Source organism: Paroedura picta, chromosome 6, assembly GCF_049243985.1.
Source record: "Paroedura picta isolate Pp20150507F chromosome 6, Ppicta_v3.0, whole genome shotgun sequence".
In the NCBI taxonomy this organism is placed as follows: domain Eukaryota; kingdom Metazoa; phylum Chordata; class Lepidosauria; order Squamata; family Gekkonidae; genus Paroedura; species Paroedura picta.
The window spans coordinates 8,473,622-8,501,302 of NC_135374.1; the positions used below are offsets into that span (position 1 = coordinate 8,473,622).

A 27,681-nucleotide genomic window follows, 5' to 3' on the forward strand; every position below is an offset into this window, starting at 1 on the left:
GCATTTTTTCCCACCCAGTACCCTGATTAAGATCAAGACTCTGGATCAAGGGGAAAGTCCAGCTATCCATCCCCCCCCCCCCCCATTATGCTGACCGGTACTGGCTGAGTGGAACTATTTATGAGAAGCTAGTCTCCCGGTGGAACTTGGAGAGCTCTTGGAATGATAACATTCTTCTTATTATTGTTTGTCACATTTCTATGCCACCTTTCCCCTAAGGGTCAGGGTGGCTTACAATACAGAATCCTAGAGTGGGAAGGGGCCATACAGGCCATCTAGTCTCAACACCTGTTCAATGCAGGATCAGCCTCAAGCATCCAGGAGAAGGATCTGTCCAGCTGCTGCTTGAAGACGGCCAGTGAGGGGGAGCTCCCCACCTCCTGAGGCAGCCCATTCCACTGGTAAACTAGACTAATCGAATCCTAGAGTGGGAAGGGGGCATGGAGGCCATCTAGTCCCACACCCTGCTCAGTGCAGGATCAGCTTTAAGCATCCAGGGGAAGGATCTGTCCAGCTGCTGCTTGAAGAAGGTCAGTGAGGGGGGAGCTCCCTACCTCCTTAGGCAGCCCATTCCATGGCTGAACTAGACTCATAGAATCCTAGAGTGGGAAGGGGGCATGGAGGCCATCTAGCCCCACCCCATGCTCAATGCAGGATTAGCCTCAAGCATCCAGGATAAGGATTTGTGCAGCTGCTGCTTGAAGGCAACCAGTGAGGGGGAGCTCCCCACCTCCTTAGGAAGCCCATTCCATGGCTGAACTACTCAGACTGTGAATTCAGACTGTGAATTCTTCCCCTCCCCCCCCCAATCTAGCTGGTACTGTTCTCCATGCAGTTTAAAGCCATGATCTATCCTCCGCAGCCACCAGGAACCGCTCCCTGCCCTCCTCCAAGTGACAACCTTTCAAATACTTAAGGACAGCAATCATGTCCCCTCTCAACCTCCTCTTCTGCAGGCTGAACACTAAGAATGGGTTAAAACATTTAGATTATTAAAATAATTAAATTGAATGGGCTGCCTCAGGAGGTGGGGAGCTTCCCCTCACTGGCGGTCTTCAAGCAGCAGTTAGACAGATCATTATCCTGGACGCTTTAGGCTGATCTTGCATTGCGCAGAGGGTCAGACTAGATGGCCTCTGGATGACCCCAGATCCTCCTCATCGCTCTCTTCTGCCCCCTCTCCATGTTGTCCACGTCCTTTCTGAAATGAGGCCTCCAGAACCACACACAGCACTCCAGGTGGGGTCTGACCAATGCAGCATCTTGTATACCCCCAGCACTCCTTCCTCTTCGCAAACCCTGCCCTGCACAGGTTTCACCACCACATCTACAGGAATTTCCCTACCCTGGAGCTGGCCACCTGAATTGAGACATCTACATGTAGCCTAAGAACGGGGCCCACTTTGGACTGGTTTCAGGCGAGAGAAGGGCTTTCAAAATAAGAACCCTTTTCTCAGTCTGAATCAGGCCTCTGCTCACGGGCATTTTCAAGCAGACTCCTTTCCTGAACTCATAGCATGGCCTCTGCTTTGGCCGTCCCCTCCCTGCTGCGGAAAGCTGGAAGGCAAACTTACCCCCTTGTTCTTTGCACAGGTGGGTGCTCTTCACCTGTTGGAGGAACAGGTGTCCTAAGCGGTGGCGAAAGGGGGGCATTGCAGTCCTCTGGACCTTTTCTGCAGCTGCCTACACCCCAGGCAGGCAAGGGACGCTGCCAAGCCTAGCATGGCAGGCCGGCTCCCTCCAGGGCCGAGCAAGGCCGGATCTCCCTTTCCGCTTAAAAGGCTGCCGGACCCGAGGAGAGAAAAAGGCTTCTTCCTGACGGGCCACCTGTTAGCTTGCCTCTTGAACAGCAGGCAAAGAGATCCCGAACCAGGTTCGCGTTTGCATGGAAAAACCAGTTGTGACACATACCTCTCTCCCCCCAGCCTATTCCCCGATGCGATGTGTTGCAAAGAGCTTTCATCTCCTCCTCCTCCTCCTCCTGTGGTTTTCTTCACCCTTGACAAACACTAACAAATTAAAGAGCCTCGGCGAGGCTGTAGGCCAAAATCCCACCCCTTTTTAGCAACGGAGAGAGGAGGCGAACGGGAGGCATTCTGCCCGAGAGCAGGCGGAGAAGGGAGCTCGAGAATCTCACTTCGCAGCCTCTTGTCGGAACACGTAGGGCAAAATCCAGCGCGTGCATGGGCACACACGCCACTCCCCTTGCCGGAGAACTCATCAGCATAAGTATTCCAAATTCCAGCTCCGTTTGCAGAAGGGAAGGGGACTCCAGCTACGAGCGCAGAAGAGAGAGACGAAGAAGAGCTGTTGTTTTTATGCCAGCTTCTCTCTACCCAAAGGAGTCCCAAGTCGGTTTATAAACACCTCCCCCTTCCTCTCCGCACGACAGGCAACCTGGCAGGTTGGTGGGACTGAGAGAGCTCTGAGAGAACTGTCCTGCATGAACAGCTCTAACAGGACTGTGACTAGCCCAAGTTCTAGTGCAGGGGGAAGAGGGGTCAGGAATCAAACCCGGATCTCTGGATTATAAGCCACCGCTATTAACCACTACGCCATGCTGGGACTGGGCAGGCCAAGCTGCGGGAGGACAAGCTGCAAATGGCAAACTCCAAAAAGGCTTCTGTGAGCTAAGCTGGGCCTAACAAGGACTGTGTGCTACAAAAATAGGAGTGTTCCATTAGAGTAGTGCTGGGAAATGCCACCGACTTGCAGCAGACTTATGGCGCCCCCTTCTGGTTTCCAAGGGTAGAGATGTGCAGGAGTGGTTTACCCAGCTCTGCTTCTGTGTGGCAACCCTGGACTTCCCGTCCAGCTACAAAGCGTAATTAACATGTGGAATTCACTGCCGCAGGAAGTGGCAGCAGCTACAAGCCTAGATAGCTTCAAGAGGGGCCTGGATAAAAAGACAGAGCAGAGGTCCAACTCTCCATTGTCTCAGATACAGGCCTTTCCCATCACCCCCCTGCCTGGTCCTTTTTAACTGGAGATGCTGGGGATTGAACCTGGGACCTTCTGCATGCCAAGCAGAGGCTCTCCCACTAGGGCACAGGCCTCCCCCTCAGTTCCCTTCACAGCTGAAACAAAGCTGTTACATCTGGCTACCCCACACACACCCTGGGCTAGTGAGAAGGCCAGGGGTACCAGGATCAGGCCAGCTGGAAAACGGGCCAACCATTCGCCAGCTATCAGGGGAGTGAAATTTTGAGCTGCCAAGACTCTGACTGTGGAAAAGATCGGAAAACTGTTGGAGGCAAAAGACCAACCAGTTTTAATTTGAAGTAACCTTCTCCCATATATCAAACTCATTCCAAGCACTTCTGTGAAGGAAAATTACTGACTTAGATGGGTCATCAGGAGGAAAAATGTTTCCCAACATTTCAGTCAAACATCAAAAGTGGCTGAGATAACTCTTTTGTAAGAAAAAAAAACACCTATATGCTGCCAAAATATAAAGTCAGAAATCAAATCAAGCGACTTCTGGAAAAAGCTGATTTATGAACGCATTTGTGCCCATAAGGCAGCACAGGTGTGAGAAAGAAATGTTAAATACTCCTGACAAAGACTCAGAACAAAATTTTAGTCTGAGTTGTTCAGCCGTGGAAGCAGCTGTCCAAGGAGATGGGGAGCTCCCCCTCACTGGCCGTCTTCAAGCAGCGGCTGGACAGATCCTTCTCCTGGATGCTTGAAGCTGATCCTGCACTGAGCAGGGGGTGGGACAGGATGGCCTGCATGGCCCCTTCCCACTCTAGTATTCTAGGAGTCTAGTTCAGCCGTGGAATGGGCTGCCTAAGGAGGTGGGGAGCTCCCCTCACTGGGGGTCTTCACACAGCGGCTGGACAGATCCTTCTCTTGGATGCTGGAGGCTGATCCTGCACTGAGCAGGGGGTGGGACTAGATGGCCTGCATGGCCCCTTCCCACTCTAGGATTCTAGGAGTCTAGTTCAGCCGTGGAATGGGCTGCCTAAGGAGGTGGGGAGCTCCCCCTCACTGGCGGTCTTCAAGCAGCGGCTGGACAGAGTCTTATCCAAAATTCTTTAGGCTGACCCTGCATTGAACAATGGCCTGTCTGGCCCCTTCCAACTCTATGGTTCTATGATTCTATTCTACGATTGGCCAACAGAGATCTGACAGTCTATGCAAATCAAAACCTCATTGTTTTGGCACCAGCTTCCACGCCAGTGTTGGTTTTGTTCTCCTCCACACTCTTGTTTCCAAGCATCCCCCTCTTGTCTCCTAAACTTGGGTCTGCTCTGTATGCTTCTGGGTCAGCCTTCTGTGGTGGGCATTTTGTGGTTGTGTCAGAATACTAAAGAGACCCCGTGGCTCAAAAAGCCTAGGGACCCCCGCTCCAGTCAGCCTGGCAGTGGCTCTCCAGGTTCTCGATCAGAGGATTTCCACATCATCTGCTCCTTGATCTTTACTGGAGATGCTGAGACTTGAACCTGTGACCTTCAGCATGCTAAGCAGATGCTCTGCCGCTGAGCCACAGCGCCTCCCCTTGCCTGGCTCTGAACCTGGAATCTCAAGGCACGTGTGAGGCATGCCTTTCCCCACCGAACAGTCACCTCCCACAGAGCTGCCATCAGAAGGAAGCCATGCCGGTGGATTCTCCGTTGAGTGTTAAAAACTCAATTGCAGCCTTAGTGCTGGGCGTGCTGTCTGTCACAGCAAGAATCCTCACATCCCGCACATTACGAGCCCCGCTCTGCATTGCTCCGTAATGAGCTCCCCCACAGATCCCCCTTCCCGAATGGCTGAGTCATACCAGCCCCCCGTGGGTCGGACTGCCAGGATGACGGCTTCCGTGCCATGAGTCCCTCTCTGAGAATCTGAGCTCCCCCTGCAGGAATCTCATTTAGAAGAGCCAGAGGGAGTCACTGTGAAGGATGGCAAAGAGAGGAAATCGATTCCCTCGCTTTACTCCAGAGACCGGTTCGGTTGCTCCGTTCCTGTTCTTCCTTTTCGTTTTCAAAGGCAGGCAGAGTGCTGAGGAAGAGAACTCAGAGCATGGGTTTTCTGTATAAATCGACACTGATTTATAAATACACGTCAGTATGTGGGTGTGTCTATAGCTAAAAAGCCCGTTGTGTTGCAAAATACAACAGGCGCTGGGGCCGCCCTCCCCCGGGGAAAGGCAGGCCAGGGGGCAGGGGAGAGAGAAGCTTTTTCAGGGAGCCCCCCCCCCAGACAGCCCCACTGACCTCCGTTCCCTTTTCGGGGTGGCAGCAGGAAGCTGGAGGAGGGCAACAGAGGAGACCAAGACGTAGGAGGAAAGGTTGGGGGAGTTTGGTCTGTTTAGCCTGGAGAGGAGACGACTGAGAGGGGATCTGAGAACCGTCTTCAAGTATTTAAGAGGCTGCCATATAGAGGATGGAGCAGAGTTGTTCTCTCTTGCCCCGAAGGGACGGACCAGAACAAATGGGATGAAATTAATTCAAATGAAATTCTGCCTAAACATCCGGAAGAAGTTCCTGACATTCAGAGCGGTTCCTCAGTGGAACAGACTTCCTCGGGAGGTGGTGGGTTCTCCATCTTTGGAGATTTTTAAGCAGAGGCTGGAGAGCCATCTGACAGAGAGGCTGATTCTGTGAAGGCTCAAGGGGGTGGCAGGTTACAGGAGCGATAGGGTTGTGAGTGTCCTGCATAATGCAGGGGGTTGGACTAGATGACCCAGGAGGTCCCTTCCAACTCTATGATTCTATGATTCTAAACGCTGCTGAATGGAATACTTACGATTTTTACAATGTTTTATATTCTAAATGTGGTAATTATGCTGGCTTTTAATCACTTTTAAATTTAATGGTATGTAAACCGCCCTGACACATTACGGGAGGGTGGTACAGAAATGAAATAAATAATAGTAATTAATTGATTAATTTAAAATGTAACTAATTTTTGAATCGAATGCTTTCAGATGGTCGTGCTCTGTTGTATATGATGGACGTTGCCCTGATCCAGCTTGCTGGGAGGGTGGTATAAAAATCAAATAATAATAATAATAAAACCCTGAAAATATTCAAATCACTGCTGATTCCTTTGCAGTCTTATCTGAGCTGAATCGTAAATTGAAATGGGCCGAATCAGGGAAGCCTGAAGCAATTTGAGCTTGATTTGGCTGATTCAGAAAGACTCTGCTGAAACAGCTGATCTTGAAGATTAGCAATTTGGCCGGGTCTTTCACCCAGCAGAACCCTGTGAACCTGGGCTGTGCAGGATGGAAAAGGATAGCCGGTTAAGTGGTATGGGGGGGGGGGGGGAATATCATTGATGTAGTTAGAGAGCTTCAGTGGGGGGTGGGAATCATAGAATCACAGAATCATAGAGCGGGAAGGGGTCATACAGGCCATCTAGTCCAACCCCCTGCTCAATGCAGGATCAGCCCAAAGCATCCTAAAGCATTGGATTAGCAAAGTGTAGTTCACCCACTTTTGAGAGAAACAGCTTCCTTGTGTTGTCTGACTTTCCGTTGTCTGCTGTGCTTCTTAAAATGTCCATGGGGCTTCCAGAAATGGCACTCCCTCCCCCTTTAGGTCATGCAATCTTTCATAGACATTATTTTAACTTTCTAAATTGAGTGCTGTAGCTCTAAGCACTCTGGAACAGGTGCAACAGAAATCCTTTAACAGACTGAAAACTTAAGACTTATTTTTGCTTTAAAATTTCTTCTCCAGAAGGAAGAAAACTAGTACTTTTTCATAAACAAGGATTGGATAGAGCGCTTTCAATGTGCTTTTGCAGCTCGCTTTCCTATGCGCAACAGGAAAATCTACTACTGAAGTGCATTATCCAGCATGTGCGGAATAGGTTGCCGGATCTGGATTAGGAAATTCCTAAAGACTTGGGAGCACAGCCTGGGATGGAGGGAGGAGGTGTTTCAAGAGGAAAAGGCCCCCGGAAAGCCAGTTTGGTGAAGTGGTTAGGAGTGCGGACTTCTAATCTGGCATGCCGGGTTTGATTCTGCACTCCCCCACATGCAGCCAGCTGGGTGACCCAACACAGGACTTGTCACTCCTCTCCCAAGAAGCTGATTAACCACTAACAAGCACCCTTTGGGTGCGACCTGTCACCCAGTTCTCGATCCACCTAAGAGTAACAGGATCCATAACGCATTTTACCAACTTATCAACAAGCATATCATGCGGAACCGTATCAAAAGTTTTACTGAGATCAAGGTAAACAATATCCACGGCATTCCCCTGATCCAGCCAGGTAGTATTTTCTCAAAAAAAAGAGATAAGGTAAGTCTGACATGACTTGTTCTTGAGAAAGCTGAGCACATTCTTAGTAGTAGGGAAATTTCTAGGAGGGTTTCACACAACCCTTTATGACCCCATTCGTACCTGAGTCTACCATCTTCCGCTGCAGCTCCTCCTGGTATAATCTTGGTAATAAATATCCCGGGATCGTCCCCAATGTGTGGGTTATCCGTTCCTCCCGCAATGCTGAAACCCAGGCCAGAATTCCCCTGAAGAAAACAATGAGAAGAGAGGGGGGGGGGGAAGAAGGGAAAACCTTAATCATCTGTTGTACAAAGATGCACATCTGTCTGTCTCATTTATTCGATCTCACAAGATGTCTGTTGTGGGGAGAGGAAGGGAAGGAGATTGTAGGCCGCTTTGAGACACCCTGAGGGAGAGAAAAGCGGCATATAAAACCTGGCTCTTCTTTTTGGCCGAATTTATGCTCTGTTATAAAAGCCTCTTGTGGCGCAGAGTGGTAAGGCAGCAGTCATGCAGTCTGAAAGCTCTGGCCATGAGGCTGGGAGTTCGGTCCCAGCAGCCGGCTCAAGGTTGACTCAGCCTTCCATCCTTCCGAGGTCGGTAAAATGAGTACCCAGCTTGCTGGGGGGGAAACGGTAATGACTGGGGAAGGCACTGGCAAACCACCCCGTATTGAGTCTGCCATGAAAACGCTGGAGGGTGTCACCCCAAGGGTCAGACAGGGGATACCTTTACCTTTTTATGCTCTGTTATACAGCGAATACTTTCAAAGTATTTTAACAACTAAAATAAATGGAGACCGCCATTTAATCAGAAAACCAAGAATCAGACACAGCAGTACAGAGAGTAGATATAAACTGATTTCATTTTACTAACCCTGGATAAAATATTTCATTGAAAATGCACAGCACATACTAGACCCTGTGGTTCGGTGTAGGGTTGCGGCTGAGGAAGAAGGGGCCAGACCCGGAAGCAGGCCTTCCCAGAGTGCAGCTTACAATGGGACAATCTAGATGCAACTTTGGATGCTTCTTTAACCATGGAGGCGCAAGTCACAAATGTAGCACAGCTGGCATGTTTCCACCCCGCCGAGCTAGGCTACTAGCACCACCTCTGGCTCCAGAACATGTAGAGGCCCGCGGAAAATACATTTAAGACTTCTAATGGGGCCCCCCTCCCCTCTCCCTTAGAGAGCCAGAACTGATATTGGAGAAAATGAGTTACATGCTAGTTTGGAATCACAGAATCATAGAGTTGGAAGAGACCTCCTGGGTCATCTAGTCCAACCCCCTGCACTATGCAGGACACTCACAACCCTGCCACCCCCTTGAGCCTCACAGAATCAGCCCCTCTGTCAGATGGCTATCCAGCCTCTGTTTAAACATTTCAAAAGATGGAGAACCCACCACCTCCCGAGGAAGCCTGTTCCACTGAAAAACTGGTCTGACTCTCAGGATCTTCCAAATGTTTAGACGGAATTACTTTTGAATTAATTTCATCCCATTGGTTCTGATCCATCCTTCTGGAGCAAGAGAGAACTCTGCTCCATCCTCTACATGGCAGCCTTTTAAAGGTGGTTATCAGTTCCCCTGCTATGCTTCTCATATACTGAAAAATTTGGCTCTGACCATGAGTCCATCACTGACCACTCTCACCAGGAAAATCCCCTTCTGTCTAGAGATGCTTATGTGTCCCTTATCAATTCACGTCCTCTTTTCGGGAGACTTCAGTCCCAAGTTAGTTTGAACAAAGCACGAGTCCAGGGGCACCTTTTAGGCCATCACATTTTTATTCTAATCTTTCATGTGCGCACACACGTCTCCAGGCCATCAGCCTTGTCATATTAGCATACAGCATAATAAAGGCATTTGCAAACAGATGCAAGAACGGAATGACGCTAGCAGGTGTAGTGAGAAGAAACCAAGGCCTTCATTAAGCACTGAGATTTCCATTACTTTTAATTTCCTTTATTACTCTGCATGCTAATTTCCTGCTATTCGCAGATCTTATCCATCACCCTCATCCAGAGCTATATATACTGCTGCATCTTAGCTATAGTTACTTCCGCATCTTGGCGCAAATCTTGACCAAGCCATGTCCAGTCCAGTAGCACCTTGAAGATCAACAAAGATTTATTCAAGGCGTGAGCTTTCGAGTGCAAGCTGACAAAGGATGCTTGCACTCGAAAGCTCACACCTTGAATAAATCTTTGTTGGTCATAAAGGTGCTGCTGGACACTGATTTTATTAGACTTGGGAATGTTCAGCCTGGAGAAGAGGACGTTGAAAGGGGACAGGATGGCTCCCTTGAAGTATCTGAAAGGTTGTCACTTAGAGGAGGGGAGGGAAAGGTTCCTGTTGGCAGCAGAGGAGAGGACCCGAAGTAATGAGTTTAAACTACGTGGAGAACGATATTGAGTAGATACTAGGGAAAAAAATTCAGAGTAGTTCAGCAGTGGAATGGGCTGCCTAAGGAGGTGGTGAGCTCCCCCTCACTGGCAGTCTTCAAGCAAAGGTTGGATACACACTTTTCTTGGATGCTTTAGGATGCTTTGGGCTGATCCTGCATTGAGCAGGGGGTTGGACTAGATGGCCTGTATGGCCCCTTCCAACTCTATGATTCTATGATTCTATGATTCAGGATGATCCTCCATTGAGCATGGGGGAGGACTAGGTGGCCTGTCTGGCCCCTTCCAACTCCATGGTTCTATATTGGCCCTTCCTGGCAGCACCCTCTTTAGCTAAGGTCTGTGATTTCTGTTTCAAAGTCTCTGAAAAGGGGTGCATGCCCACGAAAGATTACACTCAGAATAAAACTCAATGGGTCTTAAAGATGCCCTTGACTTCTGAGGCTTGTTTTGCTGCTTCAGATAATGCAGCACCTGAATCCACATTTATTTGTCCACTGCAGGACATTTCTCCTCTTGACAAAGATGTATCACACCAGAATTTCACCATCACACTACGGGCGGCAGTAAAGGGGAGGAGGTGTTCATAGCTGTTTGCTAAATAGTTTTGCTTATAAAAGTGCTTTTAAGAGACAGTTTGCAGTTCTTCGGGGCTTTCTCTTTATTCCCTGATTGTAATCACAGCCTGGAACGTCTCTTAAGAATTTTAACAAGGTTCTTAGCATTAAAAACAAAAACTCTTGAACAGAAGGGCTTTATTTCAGCCAAAAATGCAAAGTATTAGCTTCATTGAATATATCTTCTATACCCCTCCATAATCTCATTTAGGTGCTGTCAGGCTACCCATTAGACTAAGAAGAATCATAGAATCGTAGAGAACCATAGAGTTGGAAGGGACCTCCTTGGTCATCTAGTCCAACCCCCTGCACTACTCACAACCCCTATCGCTCATCCACTGTAACCTGCCACCCCCTTGAGCCTTCACAGAATCAGCCTCTCCATCAGATGGCCATCCAGCCTCTGTTTAAAAATCTCCAAAGACGGAGAACCCACCACCTCCCGAGGAAGCCTGTTCCACTGAGGAACCGCTCTAACTGTCAGGATCTTCTTCCGGATGTTTAGATGGAATTTCTTTTGAATTAATTTCAACTCACTGGTTCTAGTCCATCCCTCCGCAGCAAGAGAGAACAACTCTGCTCCATCCTCTATACGGCACCTTTTTAAATACTTGAAGATGGTTATCAAATCCAAAGAGCTGGCTTGAATTTATGTTCATAGGATGACCCTGGTCTGGTCACTTTCTCATACTCCAAACCGATTTCACAGGGATGTTGTACAACTAAATTGGACTCAGTAAAACTATGGTCTGCACCTTGAGGGGAAGGGAGAGATACATCAATAGATCTCATTCTCAACATGGTCCAGTCTGTGGAATTACCAGTGTTAAGAGCATGGAATTCACTTGGTGATCTACGTTCCCTCTTCCCGCTCCTGTATCAGATTTTCTTGAGGGGTTCATAGGGTATAGTCCGTCATGTTTAGGAGTCTGTTATATATGTAGATGTATCCGGTATGGTTTTTAATGAGGTTTTAATATGGGCACGCTGTAACCCGCCATGAGTCAGTCATGAGAGTGACAGGCAATAATAATAATAATAATAATAATAATAATAATAATAATAATAATAATAATAATAATAATAATTTTCAAACCGGCCTGATCTGCGGATACTTAAATCCAGAGACTGGTTCCATGGTCAGACAGCTCATTCTACAAATGTGATAAAAGCCCCAGGCCTGTGGGTAAAATTGAAATCTAAGTATTATCTGTTTAATTTGTTGGCCGTCCCACCCTGCAGGCAGTCATGGGGTGGTTGACAATCTTTGTATGAATGAATGAGTTATATTAACATCATGAACTGGTCTCATTGCTTAAATGCCACTCAGCGCTTTACACCCACTCAGGGCAGCCGTCCCACCCCTGAGTGCCTCCTCCTCCAACTGGCTTGCCTGTCTGTCCATCAGCCAGCCAATCGCCTTCCATCCCCCACCCCTAACCGCTCCCTCCTCCTTCTACTTCCCTCCGAGGCTCGGAGGCTGCACATCCCTGCCGTGTGAGAGCTGCCCTTGATGGTGAGTTCCCTAACAGCTGCCTGGAGCCTTTCCAGGTCTTTCCAGGGAGGGAGAGCCCATCTGCAGAGTTCTTCCACCCTCCCCCAATCTAGTTCCCGTTGTATTCCTGAATGCAATGGGCTTGGCCCCTAGTTAAATAAAAACTTAAACAAATTATTTAACACACACACCTCCCCCCAATTATATGCCACTCTTCCCCAGGGGGGCTCACAACAATTTGAAAATATAACATCCAACAATAAAGTAACATATAGTAGCAGAACTGGACGCATGGGACCAAAAACATGAGGGTGCACTCAATGAACTCCATCCATCTATCCATCCATCCATCCATCCATCCATCCATCCATCCATCCATCCATCCATCCATCCATCCATCCATCCATCCATACTATTACAATCTATATTATTTCCTTTTTTTTTTGCCTCACAAAGTATTTTCTCAAACTTTACTACTATTTGGCCAATCTATTTTCTCCTAAACTCCAGGTGGGGCCTGGAGATCTCCTGGAATTATAACTGAATTCCAGATGACAGAGATGAGTTTTCCTGGAGGAAAACTGTTTTTTCTCTGGGGTGGACTCTATGGCTTTGGACACTACTGAGGTCCCGCCTCCCTAACCCTCCCCCTCCCAAGATTCCAGCCCCCCCAAAAAAGACTCCATGTATCTTGCAACCCAGAGATGGCAACTATAGTGACATAAGCAGATCCCAGCGGGTTTAAGATAAAGTATTGTGAATTGCACCCAAGTATGGACCAGGAGCCTCTTGTGGCGCAGAGTGGTAAGACAGCAGACATGCAGTCTGAAAGCTCTGCTCATGAGGCTGGGAGTTCAATCCCAGCAGCCGGCTCAAGGTTGACTCAGCCTTCCATCCTTCCGAGGTTGGTAAAATGAGTACCCAGCTTGCTGGGGGTAAACGGTAATGACTGGGGAAGGCACTGGCAAACCACCCCGTATTGAGTCTGCCATGAAAACGCTAGAGGGCGACACCCCAAGGGTCAGACATGACTTGGTGCTTGCACAGGGGATACCTTTACCTTATGGACCAGGACTCAGCGGAGATACAAAGGTCTTCAACCCAACAGATCCCCATTTAAGGCCTATCGCTGGATTCTGAACCGAGTGAAAATTCGTCGAGAGATAAAATATGTATTAGGGACTGTTCTACTCAGCTGGCAAGAACGACAGAAATCAGCCAGTGCGTTTAGCTAAAAGCGCTTAAATTTAGGTGCCCCCAAAGTTTCGGCAATCAGCTAAATCAAAACCACGCACCCAAGATCCTAATAGCACTCAGGCCCAAACTGACATCACACCCTAATTGACAAAAAACTTTCTTGGGGGGGGGGGGGAGAAAAGGGACTTTAACAGCAGCAGTGGGAAAGGATGCATAATCGCCTCGAGCGATGGCGTTTTAACTGCCTACTGAATCACAACGGAGGTTCGCTTCATCCCTCAGGTCTGATGTGTGATCTATTTAAATGATTTGAAAATGATATTTTCTTTTTGTCTTTTTACTACGGCTCCCAGAGCTGAGCGTCGTGGATGCGTGTTGGAGGGGCCTAATTTAACTTCTGCGTTCGCCGTATCGATAACAGAGATGGGTTTCCAGGGGACACTTTCCAGAAGTCATTTGTGAAATTAATGGCAGCACACGGCAAGGGTAGGCAGGGATATCTGGGGAAATAAAAGCTGAATTATAGCTGTGTTCCTCGGGCATCGGCATATGTGTATATCTGCGCACAGCAGGACAAGTCTTTTCTGCTGTTCCTGCTTCTCTCCAACCGGCTTGTGATGAACCTCAACATGGTTAATGCTTTAAATTTTTAAACCTTTTGAATGACATAGTATTCCTCATTTCAGCAGGCCATGAGGGAGGCTCAAACTTAGAACTTGGGGCCAGCGCTCCCGAGCCTTCTTGTGTGCTCAGTTAAACTATTTGTCAACCGAGGAACCTGCTAGACCCTTCTCCACTGTGCCACAAGATGGCCGCCAATGTCCTCAAGATGGCCGCCAATGTGCTGGGATCACCTGACTGGAGTAAGCGCTTTCCTGGAAGTATCCAAAGCTGTTATCTTCAGGATGGGCCCTTCAGTGGCAATTTTGGTGATCTTTATTTCATAGAATCCTAATTGGACGGGACGTCCAGAGTCATCTAGCCCAAGCCCCCGGAGAATGCAGGAAACTCACAGCTACCTCCCCGTCACCAGTGGTTCTCAGCCTGCGGGTTGGGACCCCTTTGGGAGTCGAACGACCCTTTCACAGGGTCGCGGACGGACAAGCAGCTTGCCTGGGGAGGGGGGTTGCCATCCACACAACAACCTTGCGGGGTAGATTGCGATAGAGCGTTCGTCTGCCTGGAGCAGAGGAAAAGAGCGAGATCGGCATGGTGGGACAAGAGGCAGAACTGAACTGAGACACTCCCGAAAAAAACCCAATTTATATACACTCATGCACAAGGGATCTTCACGCCATGGGTCAGTTTCGGTTTAATTTCTGTGAAAGAGCCCTTGCATAATTTTATGTTTGGGGAGTCACCCCAATGTGAGGCGCTGTATTAAAGGGTCGCGGCATTAGGAAGGTTGAGAACCACATAGACAGTGACCTCAGTTCCATGGCCAGATGCTGCTTCCTCCAATCCCTGGCCAGTCTGGCTTGGGGCAAATTCGCCTCCCAACCCCAAAGTGGCCATCGGCATTTCCCTGGGCGTGCGAGAAAGCATCAGAAACCAAGGCCGCAACAACATCAGGTTAAGCCTTTGCAGTCATAGCACCCGGACAATAAATCCCACCCCCTCTGCTGCCCTGTGATTTTACCACGTCTGAGAAAACCTGTCGTCTTTGCTTGGCTTCCGAGTGCACTTTGGTTGGCTTTGTTCAGAGTCAGATTTCAGCTCGGGTACTGCTGACCAGCCAGTTTGTGCTGCTTTATGGGGGTGTCAGTTTTTTTTTTGTTTAAAGGACACACTATTTTAGACGGCTGATTTGTTGCATCCACTCTTGAGAAAAAACATTGCTCATTTGGCTTATCGAAGCAGTTAATACTGTCTCTTGGTTTCGACTGAGCAAAGGAGATGATAAAACAAAGGGCCATTTCGCACGGGGATCTTTGTTGCAAATTGTTTGCGGAATGAAAAATCGCCATTTAAAATTGCACACCTGGCTTTGTAGTGGAATCAGTTGCGTTTTTTAGCGTTTCCCACAGGCTTCCGGTCTCGGCAGAAATCGCTAGAAAGGAAGCGCTATTGCCAAGCTCGTCCCGCCCCTGGCCGTCAAGCAGCCAATGGGCAGCCGTTAGCATGCTCCCAAACAGCCGCTTTCCCTTTAAGAAAGGTTTTAAAAAAAAAAAACAGACCCATAGCAACGAATCTGTGTAGATTCGTTGCTACGGAGAGACCCATCCAGCTGCCTAATGTGAGCTGTCGTTTGATTGTATGATCGTTTGCACTCTGCCTCGAGTGATAAAAAAAAATTCCCCCCACCCTTCTCACGGGCTCGATTTTCGGCTGAATTTATGTGTAAAAAATAAAGGGACTTTATTTCAGCAAATGGGCTTTTAAGTGGTTTGTGCTTAGTGACTAAAGGTGAAGGACTGAAGCCAGGGAAGCCTCTAAACAGAAAGAGGCTCGCCGGTGCGTTTATCCCCGCTCGCTCCGAGAAAAAAAAATGGCGATCGCTTCGCCGGAAGTTTGGAGGAGAGAGCCAGGGGGAGGGACTTTGAAGAACCAGCAACAATGGTAACGCACAGGTCTTTAGCGCTAGTGTTGCAGATTGGTTGCAGGAGTGTATCGCTATCCGGAGGGTGAATCCACTTTTCTGGATTCCCCTGAAAGCGCCACAACGAAGCGCTTTTGGCGGGTCGGTTTCAGGATTGTTGCAGATTGTCTACGACGTCGTGGGTTATGGCAAATTAGTAGCGTTTCCAATTAGCAACCATTGTGCTATTTTGAAGCCGTGCGAAATGGCCCAAAGAATCTTGGTTATCCACCGCCAACGAGACTTCAATAAAGGAAAAAATCCATTCCCCAATGCCTCCAGTTTAATAATTTGAGGCCGTTGCCTTATTTATCTAATCTAATTATCCCAGATCATAGGAGATCATTTATGCTTCTATGATATAACAATGATTTGAGAACCTGCTTGGTTTAGTAGTTAGGAGTGTGGATTTCTAATCTGGTGAGCCAGGTTTGATCCCCCGCTCCCCCACATGCAAACAAGCTGGGTAACCTTGGGGTCGCCACAGCACTGGTAAATCTGTTCTGACCGAGCAGGAATCTCAAGGCTCTCTCAGCCTCACCCACCTCACAGGGTGTCTGTCATGGGGAGAGGAAAGGGAAGGAGACTATAAGCCGCTTTGAGACTCCTTCAGGTAGAGAAAAGCAGCATATAAGAACCAACTCTTCTTCTTCTTCAGTAATATCAGGGCTCTCTCAGCCTCCCCTCCCTCACAGGGTGTCTGTTGTGGGGAGAGGAAAGGGAAGGTGACTGTAAGCCACTTTGAGCCTCCTTCGGGTAGAGAAGAACCAACTCTTCTTCTTCAGGAATATCAGGGCTCTCTCAGCCTCACCTCCCTCACAGGGTGTCTGTGGGGAGAGGAAAGGGAAGGCGACTGTAAGCCACTTTGAGACTCCTTCAGGTAGATAAAAGCATCATATAAGAACCAACTCTTCTTCTTCTTCTAATATGCTTCCGTCAGCTTTTAGGGACGGCTTGTTAAAAAAGAAATACCTACCTGAAGCTGTTTATGCATCTGCCAGGATGGGAGCACTGAGACATCAGAACACGTATTACTCCAATGTAAGTTATACGATCAAATCAGGAGAGAACTTATTTTGCCATCCCCACAGAATAAGTCTAGCTCAGAGGCAACTAAAGACATGTTGTCAGATAAACACACTGAAACATCTTTGGTGGTTGTCAAATTTACTTGCAGGGCAATCAAAACAAGGAAGAGCTGGGTGAATTCGGAGCAACTTAGGGAAAGATAGTCTCAGTTGCTGAGATAACGCATGTGTGATCACAAGTCTTTGTGATTCTAAGTTCTTCATGAGCGCAATAGTGGAAAAGAAATGTTTCAGGGGGCCTTGAAGCCCGAATTCTGTCCCCAGCTGTGCTCTGGCCAGATGTCTCTGGAAAACTCAAATTAGGTTTGAAATTGCCTATTGCTTTCTTCTTTCCTACACCTGTTCGTCAAAGGAGTATTAGGTCTGAGCATGGATGTTCCATTGAACAGTTTTGGCTAACGACCACTGATAGAACCCAGTTCCATGCATTTAAGAGATGAGTTGATACAGCTGTTTGCATTCAGTTCTGTCCGCTGCCATGGTTATTGGTTACAGCTTCCATGCTGATGATTCTCCTATTTCTTTTATGGGAATCCAATGGCACCTTTAAGACCAACAAAGCTCACGCCTTGAATAAATCTTTGCTGGTCTTAAAGGTGACATTGGACTCCAATTTTGTTGCCCTACTTCCAACCAGCACGGCTATGTGCCTGAATCTGCTTTTATGCCATTCATCCATGGTGCTTACGGCTTTATAACTCCCGATCCATGCATGCCAGTTCTATACAAGCTGGGTTTATCAGGTCATCGTTAATTTGGGTTCAAGTCTAGGGGAAGAAAAATACTTAGTTTGTTATTTCTCTCAGACGCTTTTATCTGGCAAACATCTTAATTATGCTACGTACTAATCCATGACTCACTCTCTACTTAGGTACTGGTCTTGTCACTCCCATCTCATTGTCTGGCGACACAAAAGCTTGAATAAAATGTGGTCAGCCTTAAAGGTGCCACCGCTGCGTCAGGCCAACCCGGCTACCCATTTGGATCTAAGTGCTAAACAATTCATTTATCCAAAACATTGCTTTCCACATTTCTAAGTCTGTTCAAAGCAGCTAGCAACATACGCCTTACAACAAAGAGTACGAGAATAAAGAAAATAAATCAGCCACAAAACATCATCCCCTCCATGAGGGCCACGTATCAGATGGTGCCAGGATTTGAACCTGGAATCCAGGTCTTTCCAGTCCTTTCTCTGGCTACTGTCAGAGCTGCCTGGCTGTAGAGCTGCCTTTTCCAACCTTTTGACCGCAGATGAGCCCCTTAAATAAATGTTCAGGCTCCGAGAACAACTGGAATTGGTGTCATCTGGCCATGGCTGCCCTCTGCCACATCCCCAACAGTTCTATGTCCCTGGAAGTGATATCACCACCAACACCTTCCTCCTCGTTTCACTCCCTTCCTCCTCCTTTACTACTAGTATGATGGCTCAGCCTCCTGCAAGCCAAAAAGAAGGGCAGGAGCCAAGAAGGGCAGGAGCCAAGCCCAGGACATCCCCATACCACAGCACAACTGACTTCTCCCCCCCCCCTCTGATTTTTACACCCACAGCCCACCCACCAAGTCCTCCAAGTGGAAGCAGCCAGTTCCCTAGCTTGTGTCCAAGTCCTTTAAGGCAGGGGGAGTCAACCTGTGGTCCTCCAGATGTTCATGGGCTACAATTCCCATGAGCCCCTGCCAGCAAACGCTGGCAGGGGCTTGTGGGAATTGTAGTCCATGAACATCTGGAGGCCCACAGGTTGATTACCCCTGCTCTAAGGCAGGAGAGGAAAGGCTGTGGATCCCCTCCAGAGCTCCTGTGAACCCTCAAGGGTCCACTGATCCCCGGCTGGGAATCCCTGCTGTAGAGAAATGGCTGCTGATTCCACCCTCTCCGTATCTAAGCATCTTTCTCAAGAAGGTAGGTAGAGGAAGAACAAGCATATCTGCCTAGGAGTTGCTAGGGGTGGGCAGTTAGTTGACTAAAAGGCCCCAAAAAATCTAACCTGGAGGAAGAAAGCTCAGGCTTCCGAGCTGGGCCTTCAGTTTGAGCAAGGCAGCTACCTAATGAAGATGACAAATTCTGGTGGCCAGGCTAGTCTGATCTCCACAGATCTCAGAGGCCATTCCTGGTTGTCCCTTAGATGGGAACTACCAAGGAAATCTGGGGTTGTTACGAACAGCCTAATAGCTCCTGCAGGAGACATAATGGGTGGGTCAAGGTTCACCACTTCTCCAAGAGAAGTGTCTGTTGAGGGGAAAGGAAGGGAAGGCAATTTTAGGCCACTTTGGGACTTCAGGCAGCAAAAAGCAGAGTACAAAAACCAACTCTTCTTCAACTCACACAGTGTCCAGTTCCTTCAGACAACCAGATCAGTTAGAACCCCAGGACATCTCCATCCACCACCTGGGGGTTGGCATGCCTGAGATAAAGGGATCAGATTGTAGATAGGGTTGCCGGCTCTGGGTTGGGAGATACCTGGAGACTTCAGGAATGGAGCCAGGAGTGGACAGGATTTGGGCTGGAGAGGGATCCCAGTGCTATGGCCCACCCTCCCAAGCAGGCACTGTGTATCGCCAGATGGTATAGTGGTGTATCGCCAGATTATTATTATTATATTATATAAAGCTGGGGATTGTTTCTAGGGTTATTCTTCATATTACGTGGTTTTTATTGGATATTTGTTCATATTATTTTTGTGAACTGCCGCGAGCCAGCTTGCTGGGAGCAGCGGTATACAAGTCCAAACATTGATTGATTGATTGATTGATTGATTGATTATCTCTGGGAAACTGATCTCTTGAGTCTGGAGATGACCTGTACCTCTGTGGCTTCCCCAGTCCTACATGGGGACTGCTATTTTAGGTGACGTGAAAAACTTCTGCCTGAGACCCTGGAAAACCACAGATGGCTACAAGTCTTGACCTTGATGGGCCCACTGTCTGACGGAATAAAAAACCACTTCATGCCTTCCCTGAAGCTCCACTCAATAATGTTCTCAGGCTACAACACAAACCTCCCATGTCAAATTAAATGATGCTTCTCCGTGATGCTGCAAGAACGGCACAAGTTTAGCGAGCCGAGTTTCCGCTGTACCCAATCTTCTGGCTCCAGGGACCACTTAGGGAAGCCAATTAGGATGGCCATGTGCTACTTTCTGGCCCCTGTCCTGTGATGTTCTTTTGGCAGCGAAATGTATATCCCCAACCTTCCCTGAGCCTGCCGTTAGCTGGCCAGGCGAACTTTTCTGGTGGCTCAGAACCTGGCAAGATCAAACGTCCAAGCCCCAGGTGCCATGAACGGGCACCGTTCAAGGGTATCGCATCTTCAGGCTTCTTTTAAAACTCCCAAATCCCAAAAGCGGAGTGCAAAAATAATTCCATATCCTCGGAATAATATATTCCGGTAACATCCACCTTTCTGCCCTGAAAACTGTTCTGTTTACGGGTGATGAATAAATTATGCAAAATAAGTGCCTTTGTAGGCCCTCCATTGGTGATGCATAATTTATCCCGCCACTAGGAGTAAAACTTTCAAAGGATTGGAGAACGGAGAGGCAGTCCCGGTGGACGGTCACCATGAGGGTTGCCAGCTCCAGGTTGGGAAATGCCTGAAAATTTGGGGGCGGAGCTTGGGGAGGTTGAGGAGAGAGCTAGGTAGAGATGTAAAGCCATGGACTCCACCATCCTAAGTGGCCATTTTCTCAAGGGAGAATGATCTCTGATGCCTGGAGATCAATTGTAATTCTGGGAGGTCTCTAGACCCCGGCTAGCCACAATTTCTGAGAGAGAGGGAGGGCTCATATGTCACAGAATTATAGAATCATAGAAACATAGAGTTGGAAGGGGCCATACAGGCCATCTAGTCCAACCCCCTGCTCAACGCAGGATCATAGAATCATAGAATCATAGAGTTGGAAGGGGCCACACAGGCCATCTAGTCCAACCCCCTGCTCAACGCAGGATCATAGAATCATAGAATCATAGAGTTGGAAGGGGCCATACAGGCCATCTAGTCCAACCCCCTGCTCAACGCAGGATCAGCCCAAAGATCAGTCCCCTGGCATGTATTCAACGATTTGGGTCCAAAGCATATTTTGGATGAAGGTTGGCTTCTGCATGACACTTACTGGACACTGAAAATGCTCACCTTGACCAGGGCCTGCTTTCAAAACATTAGAGGCCTCGAATTCTTTCATCTGGTCTTCTGGTCCACAGAACTGACTAGGGTCTATATTGCCCAGAGCAGGGGTAGTCAACCTGTGGTCCTCCAGATGTCCATGGACTACAATTCCCACGAGCCCCTGCCAGTGTTTGCTGGCAGGGGCTCATGGGAATTGTAGTCCATGGGCATCTGGAGGACCACAGGTTGACTACCCCCGGCCCAGAGTATATATTATCATTTCATGTATAGGAGCTAACTCCTATTGTTATATACAAACAATCAATGTAATTTGTGTATTTGGTGTATGCTGTTTTTATCTCATGCCTGAGCATTGATAAAGGCGGTAACACCAAAACGCATGAGGCCCTGCCAACTGTCCATCTTAGCATGGACTCACAGTAATTGTAGTCCATGGACATCTGGAGAGCCGCCGTTTGGCCACCCCTGCCTTAAATCCATTGTTCACCAGTCTCACTGTTAATCAGTTCCATTGGGTGAACCTGAGAGCCAGTTTGGTGTAGTGGTTAGGAGTGCGGACTTGTAATCTGGCATGCCGGGTTCGATTCTGCGCTCCCCCACATGCAGCCAGCTGGGTGACCTTGGGCTCGCCACGGCACGGATAAAACTGTTCTGACTGGGCAGTGATATCAGGGCTCTCTCAGCCTCACCCACCCCACAGGGTGTCTGTTGTGGGGAGAGGAAAGGGAAGGCGACTGTAAGCTGCTTTGAGACTCATTCAGGTAGAGGAAAGTGGTCTTCTTCTTCTTCTCTAATATGAATGGGTATAAAATTCTTGCCAAGGGACCAAGAGGGGACATGATAGCCCTCTTTGAAAGGTTGTCACTTGGAGGAGGGCAGGAGGCTGTTTCTGTTGGCTGCAGAGGAGAGGACACGCAGTAATGGGTTTAAACTTCAAGTGCAATGATATAGGCTAGATATCAGGAAAAAAATTTCACAGTCAGAGTAGTTCAGCAGTGGAATAGGCTGCCTAAGGAGGTGGTGAGCTCCCCCTCAGTGGAAGTCTTCAAGCAAAGGTTGGAGACACACTTTTCTTGGATGCTTTAGGATGCTTTGGGCTGATCCTACATTGAGCAGGGGGTTGGACTAGATGGCCTGTGTGACCCCTTCCAACTCTATGATTCTATGATTCTATGATTCTTTGCTTGATACAGAATCTCGATACAATCCAAGCTTTTGTCAGAGTTGCCCGCTGATCGTTTTCTTAGTCACTAGCAAAGTTCAGACTGTAAACTCCTCTGAGCAGTGACCTCTCTTTTTATGCTTCGGCTGTTATGTGCCATTTGCAGTAAGGAGATTACCAACAACAACTTCTGTTCCTAAATTAAACATGTAAAAATGCTGCAAGCCCTTTATAAGTTTGCAATGGAGCTTAGGGTAATTACCTTATGAAGCCGTAAACATAGTGTCAGCTTTATACCTACAAACCACAATTACAAATTCCAAGTAGGAGAAGAACAGAGCCTAAGTAGGGCAAAACTATTATTAAACGCAGTCCTAGAGTACGAATCTCAGCTTTAGAAGCAGTAGAAGAGAAATTAAACAGGTGGAGAATGCTGACAAATTTTAATCAACTTATGGCCACAACCTAGAGTGTTTTCAAGGCAAGAAACTGACAGAAGTAGTTTGCCATTACCCACCTCTGTGTAGCAACCCTGAACTTCCTTGGTGGTCTCCCATCCAAGTTCTAAACAGGAATGACCCTGCTTAGCTTCTGAAAGCTGACAAGATATGTCTAGCCTAAGCCACATACAAAGGTGGTCTACCACTGCCTGCATCTGTGGAATAACCCTGGACTCTCATACAAATTCTAACCTGGGCCGACCCTACTTAGCTCCCAAGATCTGATGAAACTGGGCTAGCCTGGACTATCCAGGTTAGGACCAAGGATATGCGGAGGTGGCTTCCCTTTGCTTTCTTTGGTATAGTGACTTGGACTTCCTTGGTGGTCTCTCATCTTAAGTTCTCACCAGGGCCAATGGTGATTAGCTTCCAGGATCCTATGAGATGAGGCTGGCCTGGTCCACCATGGTCAGGTCAAACAATATTCAGAGGTGGTTTGTCATTGCCTTCCTCTGCTGTTACGCATGGCAGGATCCCTGCCTTATGCCTTGGCACACTGTACTCCTTAACCAATAGCGCAGCGCGACAGTCTAGACTTGGGAGCAAGCTAGACACAGGACAGACCAAGTCACTCTGGCAGGGCAATGTCAGAGCAGACTCCATCTTAGGAAACAGGACAAGCCCAGGCTTGTTCTCAGCTACTGGTTTGGAAATCCAGGTGCCTCCATGCCCTACTCTCGACCCCCCCCCCATTGTATTTCTAAGTGAGTGGACTGGCTTCCTCCTGTTTGCCTAAGGGCTCCTAGGAAAATCCTTTGTCTTGCAACATTTTTCACACTTGGCCCCTCTGCCAGGGGATATTTCCCCCACATCCTGCCAGCGAGACCTGATGGCTCTCTTCCTCAGAGCCATTAATACCTTTATCCAAATCCATTTACGGCCATCACCCCCCACTTGGCCAGGTATTGTCCTAATCTCTGGGGACCCTGGAAACTTCCAGCACATGCTTACCTGAGCCTTGTCACATAGCCCCCTTCCCAAAATCCTATAAAAACTGTGGCTTCACACAGCCACTCTGAGTGTCTTCCAACCCTGGACCTCCCACGCTGGTTCGTGCTTCTTCCTCTGACCCACCACTCCTCGGACAGGTAACTATCAAGCCTTCCACTCTTCCTCCCCCTTCTCTATATGACTGCTTGTGTGTTAGCTATTTATGTGTCTTTTTGTTATTTTCCTTTCAATAAAAGCTTATATTACTATTTTACCATTTAAATCTGTGTTTGCCTTGAGTTCCTACGGGTTCAATCGACCCTCGTATACAAAGGTAACGATCCGATAACGCTAAGTTACCCCCCTCTCGCAGCATTTGAGCTAATATTCCCCACAAACTCAAAGATAGGTGTTTTAGGACACGTGTCCACGCAATTTGGGTAACATTGCATAGCGTCCCTGGATTTCCTAGGTGGTCTCCCATCCAAGTTCTAACCAGGGCCAACCCTGCTTAGCTTCTGAGATCTGATGAGAGCAAGCTAGCCTGGGCCATCCAGGCCAGGGCAAAAGGCATTCAGAGATGGCTTGCCATTGACTGCCTCTGTGGACCAAGTCCTCCAATGAAGCTCACAGAAGCCCATTCAACAACCAGAAGGATCCATGACTTTTCTCAGAGAATGCATTCTGCTCACAGGACAACCATTTCCAAGGGGACTTACTTTGGTCATCAACGTGATGTCCATGTGATGTCTTCCCAGTTCTTTCTTTGGTTGCAGCGTTAGGAGTTCCTTTCTCCCTCGACCACAATAGCAAAGAAAGGAGCAGACCTTTGCTCCCTCCACCCCCCCCCCCAAAAAAAAAAACCCCAAAGCAAACCTGGTCGAACCAGCCGCTGTTCCTGCAGTGCCGTCCTGCTACCAGCACTGAAATCTCTCTGCCTATTTGTCAATCCAATGGGAAACAGCTAATGATTTACTACTTGGAAGCCATCAAGGACACTGCAGGATTTGCACAACTGGCCCTCTGCCAGACACCCAAACTGGAAGCACTGGGGGGAAAGCAAGGCCACCACGTGGTCTATTTGGTAGGATTGCCAACTTCCAGGAGGGGTTTTGAAGGTTTCCTGGATGACTGTCCTCCAGATCAGGGATAGTCAACCTGTGGTCTTCCAGATGTTCATGGACTACAATTCCCATGAGCCCCTGCCAGCAAACGCTGGCAGGGGCTCGTGGGAACTGTAGTCCATGAACATCTGGAGGACCACAGGTTGACTACCCCTGCTCCAGATGATAGAGCTCAGTTCCCATAGAGGAAAAGCCCTCTGGGGAGGGTAGATTCTATGGCTTTTACCTTGATGAAATCCCTCCCCTCCCCAAACCTCCTCTTCCCCTGGGTTGGGCCAGGTAGAGCTTTTCCCAACAAGCCTTTTAATTGGTCACTGGGAGAGCTGACTGGCATTGCAGCTTTGTTTCTAACCCCCTCCCCCCCACTGCTTTATTAGCAGCCACTCCTGCAGCGCACGGATCTTCACTGTACGATGGAAGTCCGGCTACAGTAGCCATTTTGTGTTTGGCTCAACCCCGAGTTTTGTGACCACCATTTTGTGGCTGGGCCTAGTAAGCCTTAGCACAAGCTTTCTCAAATGTGGCGATATGACCATAGAAGAAGAAGAAGAAGAAGAAGAAGAAGAAGAAGAAGAAGAAGAAGAAGAAGAAGAAGAAGAAGAAGAAGAAGAAGAAGAGGAGGAGGAGGAGGAGGAGGAGGAGGAGGAGGAGGAGGAGGAGGAGGAGGAGGAGGAGGAGAAGAAGAAGGAGAAGAAGAAGAAGAAGAAGAAGAAGAAGAAGAAGAAGAAAAGAGGCAAATCGAGGTGGCTGGCCATTGCCTGCCTCTGTGTAGCAACCCTAGGCTATCCTGGGGGGGGGGGTCCCATCCAAATACTATAAACAGAGCTGATCCTGCTTGGCTTGGAAGATCTGAGGATATCAGGCCAACCAGGCTCAATCCCATGACTGAGGATGAGCAAACATTTAGTTGGGAGGAGGCACAACGAGGGTCCTGTTTCCTATCACCTCCACCCCCCGGTAGCTAAGTTTGAAGTTCTCCTCCACCTTAAGCAGCCCTTCCTCCAGCGGATGAGCCCCTAAGCTGGAAGGCAGCCTTAAGTGGGAAAGTTCCCTAAGGCTGGCTGGAAGAACTTCCTTAACTTACGGCAGGATATCATTCATTATTCATAGAATCATAGAATCATAGAGTTGGAAGGGACCTCCTGGTCATCTAGTCATAGAATCATAGAATCATAGAGTTGGAAGGGACCTCCTGGTCATCTAGTCCAGTGGTCCCCAAGCTCAAGTTGGGAAATACATGGGAATTTGGGGGGGGGCGGAGCCTGGGGAGGGCAGGATTTGGGCAGGGGAGCTATACCTCAAGCAGGGTATAATGTTATTCCGCCTACCCTGCAAAACAGTCCTTTTCTCCAGGAGAACTCAAATTGGAACTATGGGAGAGCTCCCGGTTGGCAAACCTCTCACCTGGGCCCTTTCCCTGCCTATTCTGTTCCTGTATGGGCAGTGTGGGGGCGCAAGAACCGCTGAACCGAATCAGACCACTGTCTCATTGACTCCAGCAGTGTGCTCCTTACAATGGCCAGGCAGGTACTCCTATATGGTCGATCAGGAGTGGCGCCACCGTTTGGCCACCCCTGGATATGCAGCTCATGGGGGCCAAGGCATTCTCCCGGTTGCTGCCTGCCTGGCATTCAGAGGGTTAATGAGTCATATTGAAGGCACATGCAATACACTAGGGTACGAACACGGAGGACTTCTCCTCTTACAGAAGATGCATGTGTAGTTGAGCGAGTCTTGCAAACCCTGCACTTACACATTTTCTTGCTGTGCTTTTATTTAATAGTTCTTTTAGTACTGGGGCTAAACCTCATCATTACGGCTTGCTGGAGAGAATGCCATTCAAGAGTGGTTCTGGGCATCGCACTTTTATTATAATCGGCCGAGCGCGACGCCATTCCCCAAATCTCCCGCTTTATGCCTGTGTATTAGCAGATAAAGACCAAGGTTTTCCTGTGCGGAAAGCGGAAAGTCAGAACTTGACGAAAGAGGGAGGGGAGCGGTACAGGGAGGGGGATAATTCAGTGGAAAATAGGGGTGCGTCAGCATCCCCTGGAATCCCCTGGAATTATTGCTTTAGGATGCTTAGGGCTAATCCTGCGTTGAGCAGGGGGTTGGACTAGATGGCCTGTATGGCCCCTTCCAACTCTATGATTCTATGATTCTATGATTCTATGATTCTATACGGCACATCCCCAGACTTCAGAGATCAGTTCCCCTAGGGGTAGTCAAACTGCGGCCCTCCAGATGTCCATGAACTACAATTCCCAGGAGCCCCTGCCAGCAAATGCTGGCAGAGGCTCGTGGGAATTGTAGTCCATGGACATCTGGAGGGCCACAGTTTGACTACCCCTGCCCTAGAAGAAGTGGATGCTTTGGAGCATGGACTCTGGGACATCATACCCCACTGAAGTCCCTGTGTTCCCCAGCCTCACCTCCCTCACAGGGAGAGGAAGGGAGGAGAGGAAGGGAAGGTGAATGTCAGCTGCTTTGAGACTCCTTTGGGCCATGAAAATTGGGGCATAAAAACCAATTCTTCTTTTCACCCCGCAGAATGACTGCGCATCTCCAGACTACAGAGGAGAGTGACTCTGAAGGAAAGGGATGCTTTGGAGGAAGACTCTGTAGCATTGCATCCTGCTGAAATACCTGGCCTCCCCAGGCTCCATCCCCAAATCTCTGTGACTTTCCCAGGGAGTAAGACCAAATAGTTGCTGGCCTCCCAGACTGAAAATCCATCCACTCAAGATAATGATTATCCGAAGCGGCTTTTAATGCATTTTTTAAACCCGAAGCTCAACATTTTAGTTGATGGCTGTTTTACATGGATCGTTTTTAATGTTGATTTCTATTGGCTGTTTTTTAAAACCTGTGGTTACCAGCCCTGAGCCATCTAGGGAATTGATTGGATCTGGCAAACCATCCCAACACCCTCCACCAGTGGCCAGGGATACCTGACCGACCTACCTCCAGGGGAACTGATCCCTGTAGTCTGGAGATGAGCTGTAATTATTTATTGATTCTATTTATTTATTCCTAAATGTATAGCCTGCCACTCCCCCAAGTGGCTCATGGTGGGTAACAACATAAAATCCAGTAAGACCCCATTAAAACCCTCCCGTACAACAATCCCAAATTCTGGCAGCAGTAAAAAATTCCTCCTCCTCCACCAGAGCTGCCCCCGCCTCAGGGTATGAGGATGTTCAGGTTCAGCCTGGGAAGGGGTGTGTCGTCTTCCTTGCC

General features: G+C 48.4%; 1 protein-coding gene across 26 annotated transcripts in view; it reads right to left on the reverse strand.

Annotated features, from left to right (window-relative positions):
- The window catches only part of DLG2 (discs large MAGUK scaffold protein 2), a 1,130,680-nt gene that overhangs the window by 421,990 nt on the left and 681,009 nt on the right, over nt 1–27,681 (reverse strand). For 25 of the 26 annotated variants that reach the window (XR_013231698.1, XM_077341322.1, XM_077341326.1 and 22 more), the window contains one exon: nt 7,344–7,468. Coding sequence is in view for 24 of the 26 variants with exons in the window: in XM_077341322.1 (XP_077197437.1) it covers nt 7,344–7,468 (125 nt within the window). In the remaining 2 variants the exon portion in view is untranslated. Of the gene's footprint in view, nt 1–1,574; nt 1,705–7,343; nt 7,469–27,681 lie in introns of those variants that run through there. The other variant, XM_077341344.1, reaches the window with a different exon arrangement.